The 16617-nt window shown below is 39.2% G+C and overlaps 1 protein-coding gene across 2 annotated transcripts in view; it reads right to left on the bottom strand.

Annotated features, from left to right (window-relative positions):
* ORC1 (origin recognition complex subunit 1) overlaps positions 1–16617 on the bottom strand; it is a 31547-nt gene that overhangs the window by 11444 nt on the left and 3486 nt on the right. Inside the window, exons 2-11 of one of the 2 annotated variants that reach the window (XM_082615904.1) lie at positions 16252–16322; positions 15391–15465; positions 14602–14698; positions 13825–13952; positions 12086–12268; positions 10605–10919; positions 4147–4516; positions 3145–3246; positions 2347–2542; positions 6–103 (exon numbers count right to left, since the gene is read on the bottom strand). In XM_082615904.1, the coding sequence (XP_082472030.1) occupies positions 6–103; positions 2347–2542; positions 3145–3246; positions 4147–4516; positions 10605–10919; positions 12086–12268; positions 13825–13952; positions 14602–14693 (1484 nt within the window). In that variant the 5' untranslated portion in view covers positions 14694–14698; positions 15391–15465; positions 16252–16322. The remainder of the gene's footprint in view (positions 1–5; positions 104–2346; positions 2543–3144; positions 3247–4146; positions 4517–10604; positions 10920–12085; positions 12269–13824; positions 13953–14601; positions 14699–15390; positions 15466–16251; positions 16323–16617) is intronic. The other variant, XM_082615905.1, reaches the window with a different exon arrangement.

Here is a 16617-nt window from a genome sequence, read left to right on the forward strand (position 1 = left end):
GTCACCTCAGCCGAGCCTCCTCCAGCACATTGGCGGGCTCCTGGGCAGCCAGGTTTCGGCTGCGGATCCGAGGAGTGGCATGACGTGGTGTCCTGGGCTCGAGCTGTATTCAAAAGAGAGAACATTTAGATAATCAACAAGGACCTACTGTAGAGCAAAGGGAACCCTACTCAATATTCTGTAATAACCTATATGGTAAAAGAATCTGAAAAAGAATGGATATATGTATATGTATAACTGAATCACTTTGCTGTACACCTGAAACTAACACAACACTGTAAATCACCTATACTCCAAAATAAAGAGAGAGACAGAACATATTTCAGAAGGAAAAAACAAAGCAAAACTCCATCCAGGATGCATCAGCAAATCTGATTCATGATGAGCTGATAAAAAGAAGAGAGGTCGTGAATTCCTCTTAGTTCCTTCCTGGATAAATTACCAAGATTCTCCCTTTCTCTCCTCATATTACACATACATTTTGTTCATAGTCCAAACACAATTTCCTATTTCTAATTTACATATAGTATTAAGATTTGAAAACAATGTCAGTCTGAGGAAAGAATGAATAAAAGTATGGATTAAATACTTTTCAAAGTAAAATACTATCTTCAAAGAAAGGAAAATTATTAAAAAATCCTAAATACTCTGCCCAAATAGGGTACAGTAGCAGGCATAAACTGGGTTTGATTCATAAGATCCTCCTCTATTCCGCCCCCACGAGTTGCATTCACTGATTAAAATAAAAAAGCATCTTTAAAAAATATAAATAAAAAAGATCTTCCTCTAGACTTCTTTGAACATATGGTCAATCTTTAGCTCAGAACTTCCACGATCCACTACACAGTACTTGAAGGAACCTCCCCAGATTTGTCCACTTCAAACCACAGGGCCATTCAGTCTCGGCCCGCAGACCGACTCCACCATTCTCTTTGTCTCCTTGCTGCTGGCTCATTAGAGCAGGCCTGCTACCCAGTAGTATTCATGGTGTTTCCACAAAGCACTCCCTTTTGTGGGGGCATTTCACCTACCCACCCTCTGCTTGTAGCCAAGCTATAAAGTGATAGTCTCTACACCTCTTCCCAAACGCAGAACAGCATTTAGACCCTGTTAACAGCTTAACATCTATTAACTCTGGAGAAAACAGGAAAATAATAACAAACCTTGCTGAGAAGGTTTTTTTTTTTTTTAAAAAAAGGTGGACTTCTGACTTTTTTATTATGCTAAAGAGCCCCTCACCACCCCCCCAAATCCCTTCATCTGGGTGGGACCCAGGAGATGCAATCAAACCAGATCATTCGGGTGAGCTATTCTACAAGACTGCCTCGTCCAAAGGTGATCTATTGGATTTCCTTCCCTAAAGGTCTTTTCTTTGACTTCAACCCAAGCCCAATCACATTTTTTCTTGATATGGGAAAATGGAGATCAGCTTTAAAAGGCCCCTAATTAGGCATTTCTAAATTGTTCTAAACAACAAGATGCTCCGTGAAAAATGTCTCCTACTATACTGATGCCCTCACAATAACATTAATAAGTTAATGGCCTTGAGAAATCATGTGATAATGAAACCAATTTAACTTTGTTTAATCCAAGCATTTCTCAAACATGTTTGAACACAGTAAGACCCTCTTTTCTTAATAGCTTTCAATGCTCTGCTAAAGTTCCACAGAAAGCAGAGAGACATCCATTTACCTCTCCCATGTTTCTGTTACACAATTCATTACCAACACCTAGCAGTGCTCCCTATTCCTCAAGTGCATTGAGTGGCACAACAAAGCCAATGACATGGCTCAGCAGCCTTGGATTCAATACCCACTAAGCACTGACTACGCACAAAGCACTCTGCCAGCTTTCAAGGGAAATGCAAAGACGAGGAGTCCGTTCTAACAGTTCTTGTCCTTCCCTCAGGCAGTTTGGCTCTTGGCCATTTGGTTCCGTATCTTAAAAGGAACTTGGACTCAAATTTTATCACTGTCTACTGGGTTCATTTTCAGTCCTAGGGTTCACGTAGAACTTTTCCTCCATGAATACACAGGGAACTCTACTCAATACTCTGTAATAACCTATATGGAAAAAGAATCTGAGAAAGAATGGATATATGTATATATATATAACTGAACCACTTTGCTGTACACCTGAAACACAACATTGTAAATCAACTATACCCCAATATAAAATAAAAATTAAATTAAAAAAAAAAGAAAAAGAACCTTTCCTCCATGAATACTCCAAGTGGCATAGCTTTGAATATGACAGACCTATGCTCAAAACCCAGCTGTTATTAGTTGTGTGACGTCAGTCACCACAATTTCTAAATTACGAGAAATAAACCTAAAAGAACCTTACGGTTTTCTTTGGTGTCTTGGAGGGGGTCTGTAAGGATGACTTCATGGAAGAGCGTAGGTTCCTGGACACATTGCTGGGTGTTCTCCTTGGAAGAGGGGGTGTGGAAGCCTCTTCCTCCTCACTGTCAGAGTCTGAAATCTCGGCTACCGGCAGAAACTCTTCCTCTTTTTGGTCACTTTTACTATTACCTAAAAACCTGAATGGTAGGACACATTATTTTCTGATATTCAATGTTTGAAGTCTACATAAGAAGCTCCTAACAGATCAGTGTGGATTCGAGGTATTGCAGAGTCTCTCCTGCAACCGAGCAATATCAGATGTGCTCCTCTTCTTGGGCTCTTGCTACTGGGAAGCTCTATTAAGGGCTTTATTTATATTATCTCATTAAACCCTGCAAAACTTTGTGACTTGTTTATTATTACTCCCATTTTATAGATGAGGAATCCAAGGCTTAGAAAGGTTAAGTAACCTTCCCAAGGTTACACAGATAGTAAATGACAAAGCCCAGGTTCAAATCCAAGTCTATCAGAATCAAAGTTCATGCTCTTAGGCACCGCACTAACAGTCTTGCTGGGTGTGATGATTATGGGGCCCTGGGAGCCACCTAAGGCCAGGGCAGTGTTTCTTGCCTCTTTCAAACTATGATGTTTATGTGAAATTAACATAATTCCAGACATACTAGGTAAATGAGAGTTTCAGTGGATTAGCAAACAACAAATAAAAAGAGAATTTAAGAAATAGGATTATAGATTTCACAAATGGCAGGATGTTTTTATGCCTGCCAAGCAGCAGTCTTACCTAAGCTGCTGCCTAATCCGATTCAAAGTCAAGAGAGAGCTCTTTCTGCGGATACGATGGGGAGTAGAGGTAGCTTCATCCTGAACTGGTTCTTTGGCCTCCCTGCAAGACACCACAGCAAGGTTATGGAAAGCAGTTTTGGGCACCAGGGATCAGCAGCAGGACTAGAAGATAGTCAGGTGGCCTGACTGGCTCCTATTCTTTCTGCAGCTACTTTGGAAGGAGCTAATCACACTGTGCTAAAAAGTTTGTAACTGAAGTTTGACTCAAACCCAGAGATTAAAGTTTGCCAAAAGCTTATCATTTAAATCAGACTCATCACCTCTCCAACTAGAGATCAGAACATACTAATCCTAGGCAGAGTTTCTTATCCTTTTTTAATTTCTGACATATCAATGAATTTACTGTCCACTCAAGGTTAGCAGAAATGGAGCTATATTTTCAATACAAAGCATTTATCAAGCAAACTAGGTAAGCCAGGTGCTGCAGTTTCTGACCAGGAAACATTGAAATTTCAGGCTTGTCACATTCCCTGTGCAGCCCATGATTTATAAACATTGCCCAATGTCAAACTGTAGAGTTTTTTCTAGATGCATTATCTTCTTGTACTGTATGTATTTGAAAATGGCTTCCAGTTTAAAAGAAAAAAAAAAAAAAAACTTAAGAAAATCACTGTTAAAATGTGGCAAAGAGCCACAGCAAGTAATGAAATCCAGGACTGTGAAGCAGTTCAGGTTTGGGAAATTATCTTCTGGAGCCGTGATCCCCAAAGGACAGATGGGTATATCAGAATCAACCAAAGAGCATCTCAAAATGCAGATTTCTGGGCCCAACACTTGGAGGTTAATTTCCCACATCTAGGGAAAGGCTCAGAAATCTGTATTTTGGAAAAGCTGGTGATTCTGTGACACAGGCAGATTTATCGGCTGTGACCCACACTTTTCACATCATGTGAAGGATCTGGATTTGCTCTGTTGGAGGCAGGGGAGCATCCCCAGTTACCTCTTTTTGATGTTTTCTGGTTTCAGAATCACAGAAGGCACCACCAAGGATTTCTGTCCCCTCCTGATAGGAGTAAGTGTTCTTTCTTCACTAGTCTCTGTCGTTTTCAAAGCTGGGACTCGAGTTCTCAGGATCATGCAACCATCAGGTGAAGTCTTCTTGTCATCCTTGGCCCAACACTGCTGAATCTCTCCAGCTTTCTCTGGGGTTTTCAGAGCTGGAGATGAGTTCTGAGGACCATCAGGCTGAGACCTCTTTGAAGGTGAGGTGATCTCAGAGAAGACCACTTTCCGTTTCATTCTTCCAGAAGACTCCAATGAGGCCCATGAAGTCTGCTGGGAAATCCTAGTGTTATATGTCCTAGGGAAACCTAAGTTCAAGAGAAATCACCATAGACAATGTGTGAATTTTATAACTAGCACTATATACACCCCTAATCTCTTTATAGATAAACTCATTCACTGAGTGATACAAAGACATGAGTTATCCATATTTTGAATTATTCTATGCTTTCTTTTCCTGCCCAGGTAGCTCTTATTATTTTTAGTCTCTCTCTTAAATTCTACGAGTAATTTTGCTAGCTAGAACCATACGTCAACAGTTAAATCAGCTTTTATAGATAAATGTTCAGGTCAGGTTTTCTGTGAAGTAATCTACCGGAAGAGTGGTTCTCAGCCAGGGTGATACTGCACATCCTCAGGCCCCATTCAACAGCATCTGAAAAAATTTATACCAATGGCTCTGTTGAGTAATACCAAGTCCTAGATTTTTCTTAACCCAGATTATATCTACCAACAGAGAGAAGATGGGCCCCTGGGGGTGGGGGTGGGGGGTAACCAACTGGGTTCTAAGAATACACAGAGCCACATTTGGATCTGCTCCTCTCTCACCATAACCAAAGGCACCAAGAACCTGGACATTCATTCATAGATAGCAATTGAGCTATTAAAAGATATGTGGGACTTCCCTGGTGGCTTAGTGGTTAAGAATCTGCCTGCCAATGCAGGGGACACGGGTTCGATCCCTGGTCTGGGGAGATCCCACATGCTGCGGAGCAACTAAGCCTGTGCACCACAACTACTGAGCCTGCGCTCTAGAGTTTGCAAGCCACAACTACTGAGCCTGCACACCATAACTACTGAAGCCCACATGCTCTAGGGCCCGCATGCCGCAACTACTGAGCCTGTGAGCTGCAACTACTGAAGCCCACGTGCCTAGAGCCCATGCTCTGCGACAAGAGAAACCACCGCAATGAGAAGCCCGTGCACCACAATGAAGAGTAGCCCCCGCTCGCTGCAACTAGAGAAAGCCCGCATGCAGCAACGAAGACCCAACGCAGCCAAAACTAACAGGGCAGATGATACACATAAATGTCTATAGTATAAAGTTTAAAAATTGTCCTAAAGCACCTAGCACGGTTTATTAGCCGTGCTAATAAACACGGCTTTTGAGACAGACCTTGAAAGAAAGGCAAAATTTCAACAGAGTTGAAAGGGGAAGGAGGGGAATAAGTGAAGAGAATAAATGAGATTGATGTGAGCTAAGGCAACGAGGCAGGAAAGCACTGGGCAGGAGTTCACTTTAGTCATAGCACAGGGTGTGTGTGGAATAGCTTCAGACAAGGTAAGGAGTCATCTAGTACCTGTGTGGTAAACATGAGGGTAACTCATGTCTAGATTAATGTAAAAATGTCCCAATGTCCTGGTCCCCTCATGCTTCATTTCCCCATCTTTCTGTCAAAAACAATCCAAAATATTTTCATCATATCTGCCTCATCTAATTATGTAACTGTGTCAAGTTTAAATTTTTTACCCTAACTTTCAATGTCCTACAAAATCAACAGTGAAAAAAACACTCAATTATTTCTAAATGGTGGTATTACAAATTATTTCTCTAGTAGTCTTCTGCATTTCCAAAATGTTTTATATGTTTATATTCAGCTCCTAAACATTTGTATTCTTGATAGCTCCTACTAAGGAGCTATCAAGAATGCAAATAACTTATACTCAATGAACTTGGCACATAAACAGAAAAATTAAGGACACATAATAGGATGAGGATGAGCTCTCAGAACAGCCATAGAGTAGCTTTCAGATATATTATTACTGAAAAAAGTTAAGATGGAAAAGAATACATCCAGTATAATACCCTACTGGGTAAGAAAGAATGGGAAATAAAACTATAATAAAATAAAAATTATATGCATGTTTGTATATGACTGTGTATATATATGTCTATGTGTGTTTTGATTTATCTGTTTATTTTTGCAAAAACCAAAGGAAAAATAAACCAGAAACTAATAAAATTGATTACCTACAAAAGATGTGGTAGAAACAGGGAGCAAGGGTAAAGAAAGGAATGGGGCTTATCTGAGTACACTTGTCTTAAATAGTTTTGACTCTTTAACTATGCTAATGTTTTAAATGTTTTGAAAATCAATCAAAGATGGGAAAAGCCCTAAAATTAAACAGAAATGAAAGAACCTAACTGTATATCACCAATAAAGTAACCATTGGTGGAAGAAAAAATTTTAATCAAAGTAACGTTACTCCCTCAGTGGAATATATTCTAAAGGCATAAAGAACTGCAAATCAATTTTGAATTGGAATTATGGAATGTGGGAAGGATGGAAAGAACCCCATGGTATAGATTAGAAGTATGAGTATGAATTTAAGAGTTTTAATACTATATTATAACAAATATATATATACATGTATTTCTTAGCTCTTCCACTAAGGATCTAAAAGCTATGTCACCTTAGTAGCTAAGCTCTTGAATTAGCTAATTACAGGGCTTAACATCACTAATCATTAGGGAAATGTAACAATGACATACTACCTCACACCCATTAGCATAGCTACAATCAAAACCACAGAAAATAACAATATAAAACATAATAATAACAAGATCTAAATAGTTGGTGACGATGTGGGGAAATGGAACTCTTGTGTGTTACTGATAAGAATGTAAAATGATGCAGCTGCTATGGAAGAGTATGGTGGTTCCTCAAAAAATTAAACAGAAAGGAAATTTTACCCCAAATAGCCAAAGCAATCTTGAGAAAGAAAAACAAACCTGGAGGCATCACAATCCCTGATTTGAAACTATATTACAAAGCTACCGTAATCCAAACAGTATGGTTTTGGCACACACAGATCGATGGAACAAAATAGAAAGCCCAGAAACAAACACATATATGACCAATTAATTTACAACAAAGGAGCCAAGAACATACAATAAGGAAAGGACAGACTCTTCATTAAATGATGCTGGAAAAATTGGACAGAAGAATTGAAACATGCAGAAGAGTGAAACTGGACTACTATCTTACATCATACACAAAAATTAATTCAAAATGGATTAAAGACTTGAATGTAAGGCTTGAAACCATACAACTCTTAGATGAAAACATAGGTGGTAATAAGCTCCTTGACATGATTTTTTGGATCTGACACCAAAAACAAAGGCAACAAAAGTAAAAACAAACAAGTGGGACTACACCAAAATAAAAAGCTTCTGGACATCAAGGAAACCACCAACAAAATGAAAAGGCAACCTACTGAATGGGAGAAAATATTTGCAAATCAAATATCTGAAAAGGGTTAATATCCAAAGTATATCAAGACCTCATACAATAGCAGGAAAACAAACAATGAGATTAAAAAATGGACAGAGGACCCGAATAGACATTATTCCAAGTGAAGCTATACAGATGGCCAATAGGTATATGAAAAGGTGCTCAACATCACTAATCAACAGAGAAACGCAAATCAAGATGAAGTATCACCTCACACCTGTCAGAATGGCTATCATCAAAAAGAAAACAAATAACAAGTGTTGGCGAGGATATAGAGAAAAGGGAACACTTATGCACTGTTGGTGGGAATGTAAATTGGTGCAGCCACTATGGAAAACAGTATGGAGGATCCTCAAAAAGCTAAAAATAAAACTACCATATGAGGGACTTCCCTGGTGGTGCAGTGGTTAAGAATCCACCTGCCAATGCAGGGGACACAGGTTTGAGCCCTGGTCCGGGAAGATCCCACATGCTGCGGAACAACTAAGCCCGTGCACCACAACTAATGAAGCCAGCATGCTCTAGGGCCCGTGTGCTGCAACTACTGAAGCCCGCACGCCTAGAGCCTGTGTTCCGCAACAAGAGAAGCCACCGCAATGAGAAGCCCGTACACCACAACGAAGAGTAACCCCCACTCACCGCAACAAGAGAAAGCCTGCACGCAGCAACGAAGAACCAATGAAGCCAAAAATAAATAAATAAATTTATTTAAAACAAACAAAAAACTACCATATGATCCAGCAATTCCACTTTTGCGTACTTATCTGAAGTAAACAAAAACACTAACTTGAAAAGACAAATGCACCCCCATGTTCACTGTAGCATTATTTCCAATAGCCAAGATATGGAAACAACCTAAGTGTGCATCAATGGATGAATGGATAAAGAAAATATTGTATGTGGGACTTCCCTGGTGGTCCAGTGGCTAAGACTCCACGCTCCCAATGCAGGGGGCCCGGGTTCAATCCCTGGTCAGGGAACTAGATCTCTCATGTCACAACTAAGAGTTAGCATGCCACAACTAAAGATCCCTCATGCTGCAACTAAAGATGCCACATGCTGCAAGGAAGATACCATGTGTTGCAGCTAAGACCCACGGAGCCAAATAAATAAATAAATATTTTTTAAAAAAGGAAATAAATGAAGCCAATCTTACATAAACTTTAAAAAAATAAAAGAAACTGTGGTATGTATATACAATGGAATATTACTCAGCCATAAAAAGGAAGGAAATCCTGTTATTTGTGAGACAGATAGACCTTGAGGGCATTATGCTAAGTAAAATAAATCACACAGAGAAAGACAAATACCATAGGATTTCACTTATATATGGAATCTAAATTAAAAAACAAAAATGAAAACCAAGCTCATAGATACAGAGAACAGATTGGCGGTTGTCAGAGGCAGTGGTTGAGGAATTGGGCAAAATGCGTTAAGGTAGCCAAAAGGTACAAACTTCCAGTTATAAAATAAATAAGTCATGGGGATGTAATGTACAGCATGGTGACTACAATTAATACTGTGCTGCATGTTTGAAAGTTGCTAAGAGAGTAAATCTTAAAAGCTCACATCACAAGACAAAAAACTGTAACTATGTATCATGACAGATGTTTCTTTTTTTTTAATTGAAGTATAGTTGATTTACATTGTTGTGTTAGTTTCTGGTGCATAGCAAAGTGATTCAGTTCTATATATATATATTCTTTTCCATTATGGTTTATCACAGGATGTTGAATATAGTTCCCTGTGCTGCCCAATAGAACCTCGTTGTTTATCTATTTTATATATAGTAGTTTGTACCTGCTAATCTCAAACTCCTAATTTACCCTTCCCCCACCCCCTTTCCCCACTGGTAACCATAAGTTTGTTTTCTATGTCTGTGAATCTATTTCTGTTTTGTAAATAATTTCATTTGTGTCATATTTTAGATTCCACATATAAGTGATGTTATATGGTAGTTGTCTTTCTCTGACTTACTTCACTTAGTATGATGATTTCTAGGTCCATCAATGTTGTTGCAAATGGCATTATTTCATTCTTTTTTATGGCTCAGTAGTATTCTTTTGTATACATATATATACAAATATATCACATCTTTATCCATTCATCTGTCAATGGACATTTAGGTTGCTTCCATGTCTTGGCTATTGTAAATAGTGCTGCTATGAACACTGGAGTGCATGTATCTTTTCAAATTAGAATTTTCTCCAGATATACACCCAGGAGTGGGATTGCTGGATCATATGGCAACTCTATTTTTAGTTTTTTAAAGAACCTCCATACTGTTTTCCATAGTAGCTGCACGTATGGTGATGGATGTTAGTTAAACTTACTGTGGTAATCATCTCACAATATATACAAATATCAAATCATTATGTTGTATACATGAAACTAATATGTTATAATGCTAGATGTCAATTATATCTCAATTTTTTTAAAAAAGGAAAATTTGACACATGCTACAACATGATGAACCTTGAGGACATTATACTAACTTTATTAAACCAGTCAGAAAAGAATAAATACTGTATGATTCCACTTATATGAGGTATCTGGAGAAGTCAAATTCAGAGACAAAAAGTAGAATGGTGGTTACCAGAGGATGGGGCATGAGGGAATGGGAAGTTATTGCTTAATGGTTGGAGAGATTGTTTCGGAAGATGATGGGGATGGTTATACAACAATGTGAATGTACTTAATGCCACTAAACTGTACACTTAAAAATGATTAAAATGGTAAATCTTATGTGATATATATTTCAAGAGACATCCAATTAGTACTTGGCTCACTGCTGCACTAACTCAATACTGTAGCATGAATTAATATGTTATCATTTTCCTTTAGCCTCAGTATTGCCCACTGTGGCCCATTTTACACTTACTGCTGAGCTCCAGCCTCTTCCTTGCCCTTGGGGTGACAGGATGGGAAGGAGTTTGGCGAGATTTGGAGGTGGAGTGCCTTGATTCAATCCTTTTGACCACATGTTCTGCTGTGGTCCAAGAAGGGCTTTCTGTACTTTTAGTTTTGGCTTCCATGGACTTCTGGCATCTAGGGTTGCCTTCTTGTAGCTTATCCAACTGTGCAAATAGTTCTGGAGGTAGTGGTTTGAATTTTTTCTCATTCCAAGATAGTTTAACAAAGAATGTCTTCTCATTTTTCAGATCCATAGGTATCACTTCATCTGGGGCTAAAGCTACTACCTGAATTTAGGAAACATAGATGATAGAAAGAAATGAGGACCCAAAGAGTCAACGAAGGCTCTATGAGAGCTATGATTAAAGAGCATTTAAGTCTGCATTCTTACCTGGAACAATTACTTTTCTAAACAAAAGAGGCACGGACATGGCACAGCATATTTCCACAGAGCCCTCCTTGCTGATATCCATACCTCATGTTGTTTTCTTTTCTAGTCCATTCTATTCACCCGTGCCAAGGTTTCCCATAAAAACTTCTCTAAGCATGCCCCCCTACTCAATAGTCTACAATGGCCACCCACTCCGCAAGATCAAATTACTTAAACTGATTTTCACTGCCTTCTAAAAATCTGACCCCACTTTACCTCCTGAGTGCTCAGTGCTCTTCAAAATGGCTTTCCACTACTAGTCAAGCTTGGCTTGTCACAGTCCTGCTCATTCCCACCACTGTGCTCCTGCCTAAACATGCCCCCTACCTTTCCAAATCCATCCATCTTGCTGCTTCAACTTCTACATCTGCCTTTCACTTCTTCACTCATTTAACTCAGAGATAAATTATTCTGTGGCCCATGATATGCTGGGCCCATAGACCATGCCAAGCCATGGTCTCCCTGCCCTACCAACCACCTAATCACCATGTGACCACACTTCACATCCGGATCTAATCCCATTTTGGGGGCCTGAAGTCGCTTGATAAATAACCCATATCCTAGTCTCCAAACCAGTGTCTCAATTCAGCCTACAACTCTTTAAACCTGATTTATCATAAAATCTCATAACACAATTTGCCTGGAGCAATTACACTCTTTGTACTGATTCACTCAAGGTGAAGTCCTCATTTAAGCAAGCATGTTCAGCCTCAAAGTGCTTTATGCCTGCCACAATCACAGCTAAATATAATTTCCCACTGAGATACATCTGCTAATTCCTGCTCATCCCTCAGGTCACAACCTAATGTCGCTTCCTCCAGGAGGCTCCTAACACATGGTAAGTGCTCTCAATAAATATTTGTTGTTGAAAGGGAGTAGGCAGGCAAGCAGAGAAGGTGACAAACAGGAAAAATGCGTTTCCGTGAGGTAAATGAGAGCCAATAATATCCTGGAGATCATGCAGTTTAGGAATCAGCCAGAAATAAGCTTCAAGATAGAACTGAGGATCAAGGCATCACCTACCTGCACGTGGCCAATGATGGTCTCGGCATTAATGTTGCTGTTACAGGCAGGGTAATCATACCAGAATATCTCTCGTGCATCAGGCTTCCGGCCCAGCAAATGCCGTTTACAGACAGGGACTTCACAGAATCGGATAAACCATTGTACTCGAGCACGTTTCTTGGAATAAGGTTCAGAATCTAGGAGGGATAGATGGAAAAGGTAAGGTTAAAGATAATAAACATTATCTTAATCCTCACAGTAATCCTACAAGGTAGATACTATGGCTGTCTCCCTTTTACCGGTGAAGTGATCACATTTCAGGGCCCTTAAATCATTTGTCAAAGGTCACAGGACCAACCAGCGGCAATCTGACTCCACCCAGCACCCACGTTCTTCTCACTTTGCTCCACGTCCAAATGGTGCTATCGGTCATCACATAAATTGTAAAAGGCGTTTGAGAGGAGCAATTCTAATCACAGTTACTGAACAAATTTTGCAAATCAAAACAAAACTCCTAGCAAGACACAGAGGATCAGCCACTGAGATGACTTCTGGCAAACATATGCTTGCAATCTTCAGCTTTATCATCATAATATACCATTAACATCACTCCATACCAGTGTTAGCTCCAAGTGAAAGGACAAATACTCATTAGTGCCACCATCATCACTGCCTCTTCTCTTCCTTAGCTCTCTTCAGAGAAAGACTGAAGCCATCCAATGTAGCACAATACATGGTTCTAAAATCTATACACAAAGGCCCAAACCTCAAATACAAAAGCCCATCCTGCTGATGTGCTCCCCCTAGTGGATGTTAGTTTGATGAAGTTTTCCTCCATACTTGTTGAATACCCTCCCTATCTCTATAATGTAAAATACCTTCATCCACTCTATCAGTTCCTTCTTTTAGGCATACAAACTGCCATAGGACTAGGACTAACTTCCACATACTCCTCGCCTAGCTTTTGAAAGAAGCCGTTTTGTATAGCTTAAATTGCTATCCTTTTTCATCTTCCTTTCGGAGTTCTGCTCCATTCCCACTTTTCTGTGCTCTTCTCTGGTCTGCAGAGGGTTAACAGCTAAGAAAATCAGCTGCGGCTGTGAGTGTGGCCTTGCAGGCACCAGTTCACACTACCTTCCCTTTTGCTCCTCTAGCCTTAAGGGCAGTAGTGGCTTTCTGCACTTACTGATCTCTGGGAAACACCACTGTTTGCTTCTCCAGCCTTTTCAACACTTGATACACAAGTCCCTCTGGGTAAATAAAACACCTAAAGTGTTTCCGTTTTTCTGACTGAACGTCCATCAACTGATACACCCACCCAATCCAACTTACTGCCTCCCTAGTAAAAGTAACTTTGCATTTGCAAAATTACTAACTTCCTCATGCCAAAATTAAAGGACACGTCTCTACTAGAGTACAAATCACCTATTATTTCCCTTCCCCCCTTCTTCCTAAATTCATCCTTTCTCTCCACTCCAACAATCCTGCCTTCATGGCCATTCTTACCCCCTCCTAAAAATAATGCAAAAGCTAAATTCTTGAGCCCTCCATTCCCATTTTTACCCAATATTGCTCTAGTGAGTAAAGACATTCACTAGGTGAAAGAGGGCACAGCTGGTGCTTAAGTGACCCCATAGGCACACCCTATATACTGCTATGAACAGAAGGATCAGTAACCACCCCTGTGCCCACCACAGAGCACTGCCCAATCATTAGTGACAAGGAATACTTTTCATTCCAGCCCCAAACTCACCGTCTTCAAACAACTCAACCAATTTAGCGACATATGGATTTTCATCATTATCCCCTTCAATCAACACAAACTGTCCAACTTGGAGGTCAATCTCAGGCAAACAACCTTCTATTTTCACACTCATTTCCCTAGGAAATAACAGAGAAACAGGTTAGGAAATCTCTTAGGGTGGGCCAAGCTCTTCAGACCCCTGGGCACAGAGGAATGTGCTCTGTAACTAGAAAACCCCCTGAATAGTTTCTCTCTTCTGACCAATCCTACTAGAAACCAATTTACCAGTAAAGTCACACGCAAGAGTAGATAACATGAATTGAATGAACTGTTTTAGCATGGATGATTAATCCAGAGGCCTTAGGATGAACCCTAACTTCTCTCAGTTATTGACAAAGAACAACAAAGGCTTCCTAAGACATGAAAGCTGCCCAGTAACAACATCAGATTGTTCAGAGATGTCTTGGGCTAAGAGGATGTAGTAACAACATCCATCCTACCCTGTTATCATGCAGAGTTATACAGAACCTGTCTCAAATAGATATGACATTATCATACATATCAAATTTTATTAACCTGACATAATATCTTCCTGTATCACCAGCTGCTATATTTATGCTAACATCTTCTTCCATCAAACAAACCCACACCCCCTTACAATCAATTCATATTCGCTGTCCCTCAATCCTCAACCTATAGTACCTAGAACACCCTGGATACAAGTTATTAACAGCTCAGCTTGAAGAAGCTATTAGTTCCAGTCCACCAAAGGACTCTATCACTCACTTGTAGGTTTGGTAGCACAGTTTTCGATCCAATGGCTTGCCAACCCATGAATAAGTTTGTCTGGTCCTCAGCCTTGTAGGACAGTAGGCCATGGCTCCTATGTAAAAGCCACTAACTCTGAGTTAACATGACATGCTCTGATGGATTCTAGGGAACAGTCCCTGCCTTCAATGGGTTCAGCCTTCTTTTCTGCCCCTGCTACACTCCCACACATTTTAGACTTAGGAAAAAGAAAACTTTTTTGAGGAAAAAGTCAAGCTCTATGAAGATCAAACATAGGCAATTCAGTATCATCTGGTACTATGCCTTATCTCTTCCTATCCAGGGAAACAGAAAGGTCAATATGTAAAAAACTATAGATGTTTAGAAGTACTTACTAGGTACAAGGCACAATGATAGATGTGAAACATCTAATAACGTCAAACTAAAAGACAGTGATACAGTAGTTGTAAGTATCTTTATAACATTTATAATCTAGGTAGGGATAAAATATAAACACACGAAAGGACAACTAACAGTGCAAAGAGCCAAGAGAAAGCCAGAGAGACTACTGCAAGGTAGAGGACCAGGTCTTGTGACTGTTCAGGGAGGAAGGATTTCTTAAAGGGGTTTTCTAAAATGAATGTTAAATAAGGGGTAGCTATTGCTAAGATGGATGAAATGAGGGTTTCCAAGGGATGGAGGCAAAAACATGCAAGGGGCATTTGGGGGAATGGCAATGGATTTTATCAAATGTATCATTCCGCTTACCTTAAAAACAAAACAAAACAAAACCCCAGGGTCACTAACCTGTACTGCTCTGGCAGTTGGAAGGGGTCTTTTTCTTTGCAGCTGACAGGTCCTAGATATTAATATTGTGAATAGCTGAAACGAAACAACTATATTAAAGTACATGGGAAAAAAGACATTTTTACTGACAATTCTGAAATGAGAATGAAAAATCCAAACATATTTGACAATCCTCTTTACAATTTGGAAGCTACAATCTATCAGTCCTAATAATAATGCCAATTCATTATCTTAAGTTTAAGTTATTAAGAAAACAATCCTTTCCTCTAAATTCAATACTTTTCTTTTAGAGCTAAAGTTTGACAAAGCTGGGGTTAAAAAAAAATTTTTTTTAATCCAGTCTGACAGAATTTCTCTGAATTACTGCTAGAGGGACCAATAATTTCAGTCCATGTTGAAAACAACAGAATTAGAATAGCATATTGACATCCTGATTAAATAATCTGGTTTCCTAAAGTCAGTAGCATTATGTCCTACATTCTACTTGGGAACATTATGACCCATAAGATTTTCTGCTTTTAAAAAAGGTATTTTTTAATATAATTTGAGAAAACTAATTAGCCAAAAGAAGATACTGAGTCATTAGTAAATGCGCAGCTTACAAATGATGCCTGAATGATTACTATTAAGAACATTTAGGGTATAATTCACAACACAGTATTATTAAAATCAATCTAATTTTAATTAAATACATTGTAGAAATGAACAAACAGCAGACTGATGAGTTAAAACAAGTAGGAGACTTGTGCTCAAGTAAAAATGCATTTGGACTCATTATATCTAATAATCTTTTGGTAAAAAGTTAGTAAAAGTGTTTGAGTCTCAATAAATGTTCAAGGAAATATATTAAGTCTAACTTACCTTCAATATACGTTCCTTTTAATGGAAGATGTAACATGGAACTATCAGTAAACTTGTAACTTTTCACCTTTCTGCAATGAAATCAGGCAAAATAGGCTACTGAGATACAGACAAAAGATGCAAGTAAATAAGCTCCATCACTAAAAAAAATTGGAATATCACTGAGAGTGCTTTGTAGTAAAGTGGACTCTCCCAACACATTTTCTACAATTCTCGAATAATCTAACTGCAGGATAAATGCTCTGTTTTTTTTTTTGTTTTTTTTTGCCGTACGCAGGCCTCTCACTGCTGTGGCCTCTCCCATTGCAGGATAAATGCTCTGATTTGTCACAGTGTCTATGATATTTGATAACACTGGCATAAGGA

Source organism: Mesoplodon mirus (genome assembly GCF_964341445.2).
Source record: "Mesoplodon mirus genome assembly, chromosome: 3".
NCBI lineage: Eukaryota > Metazoa > Chordata > Mammalia > Artiodactyla > Ziphiidae > Mesoplodon > Mesoplodon mirus.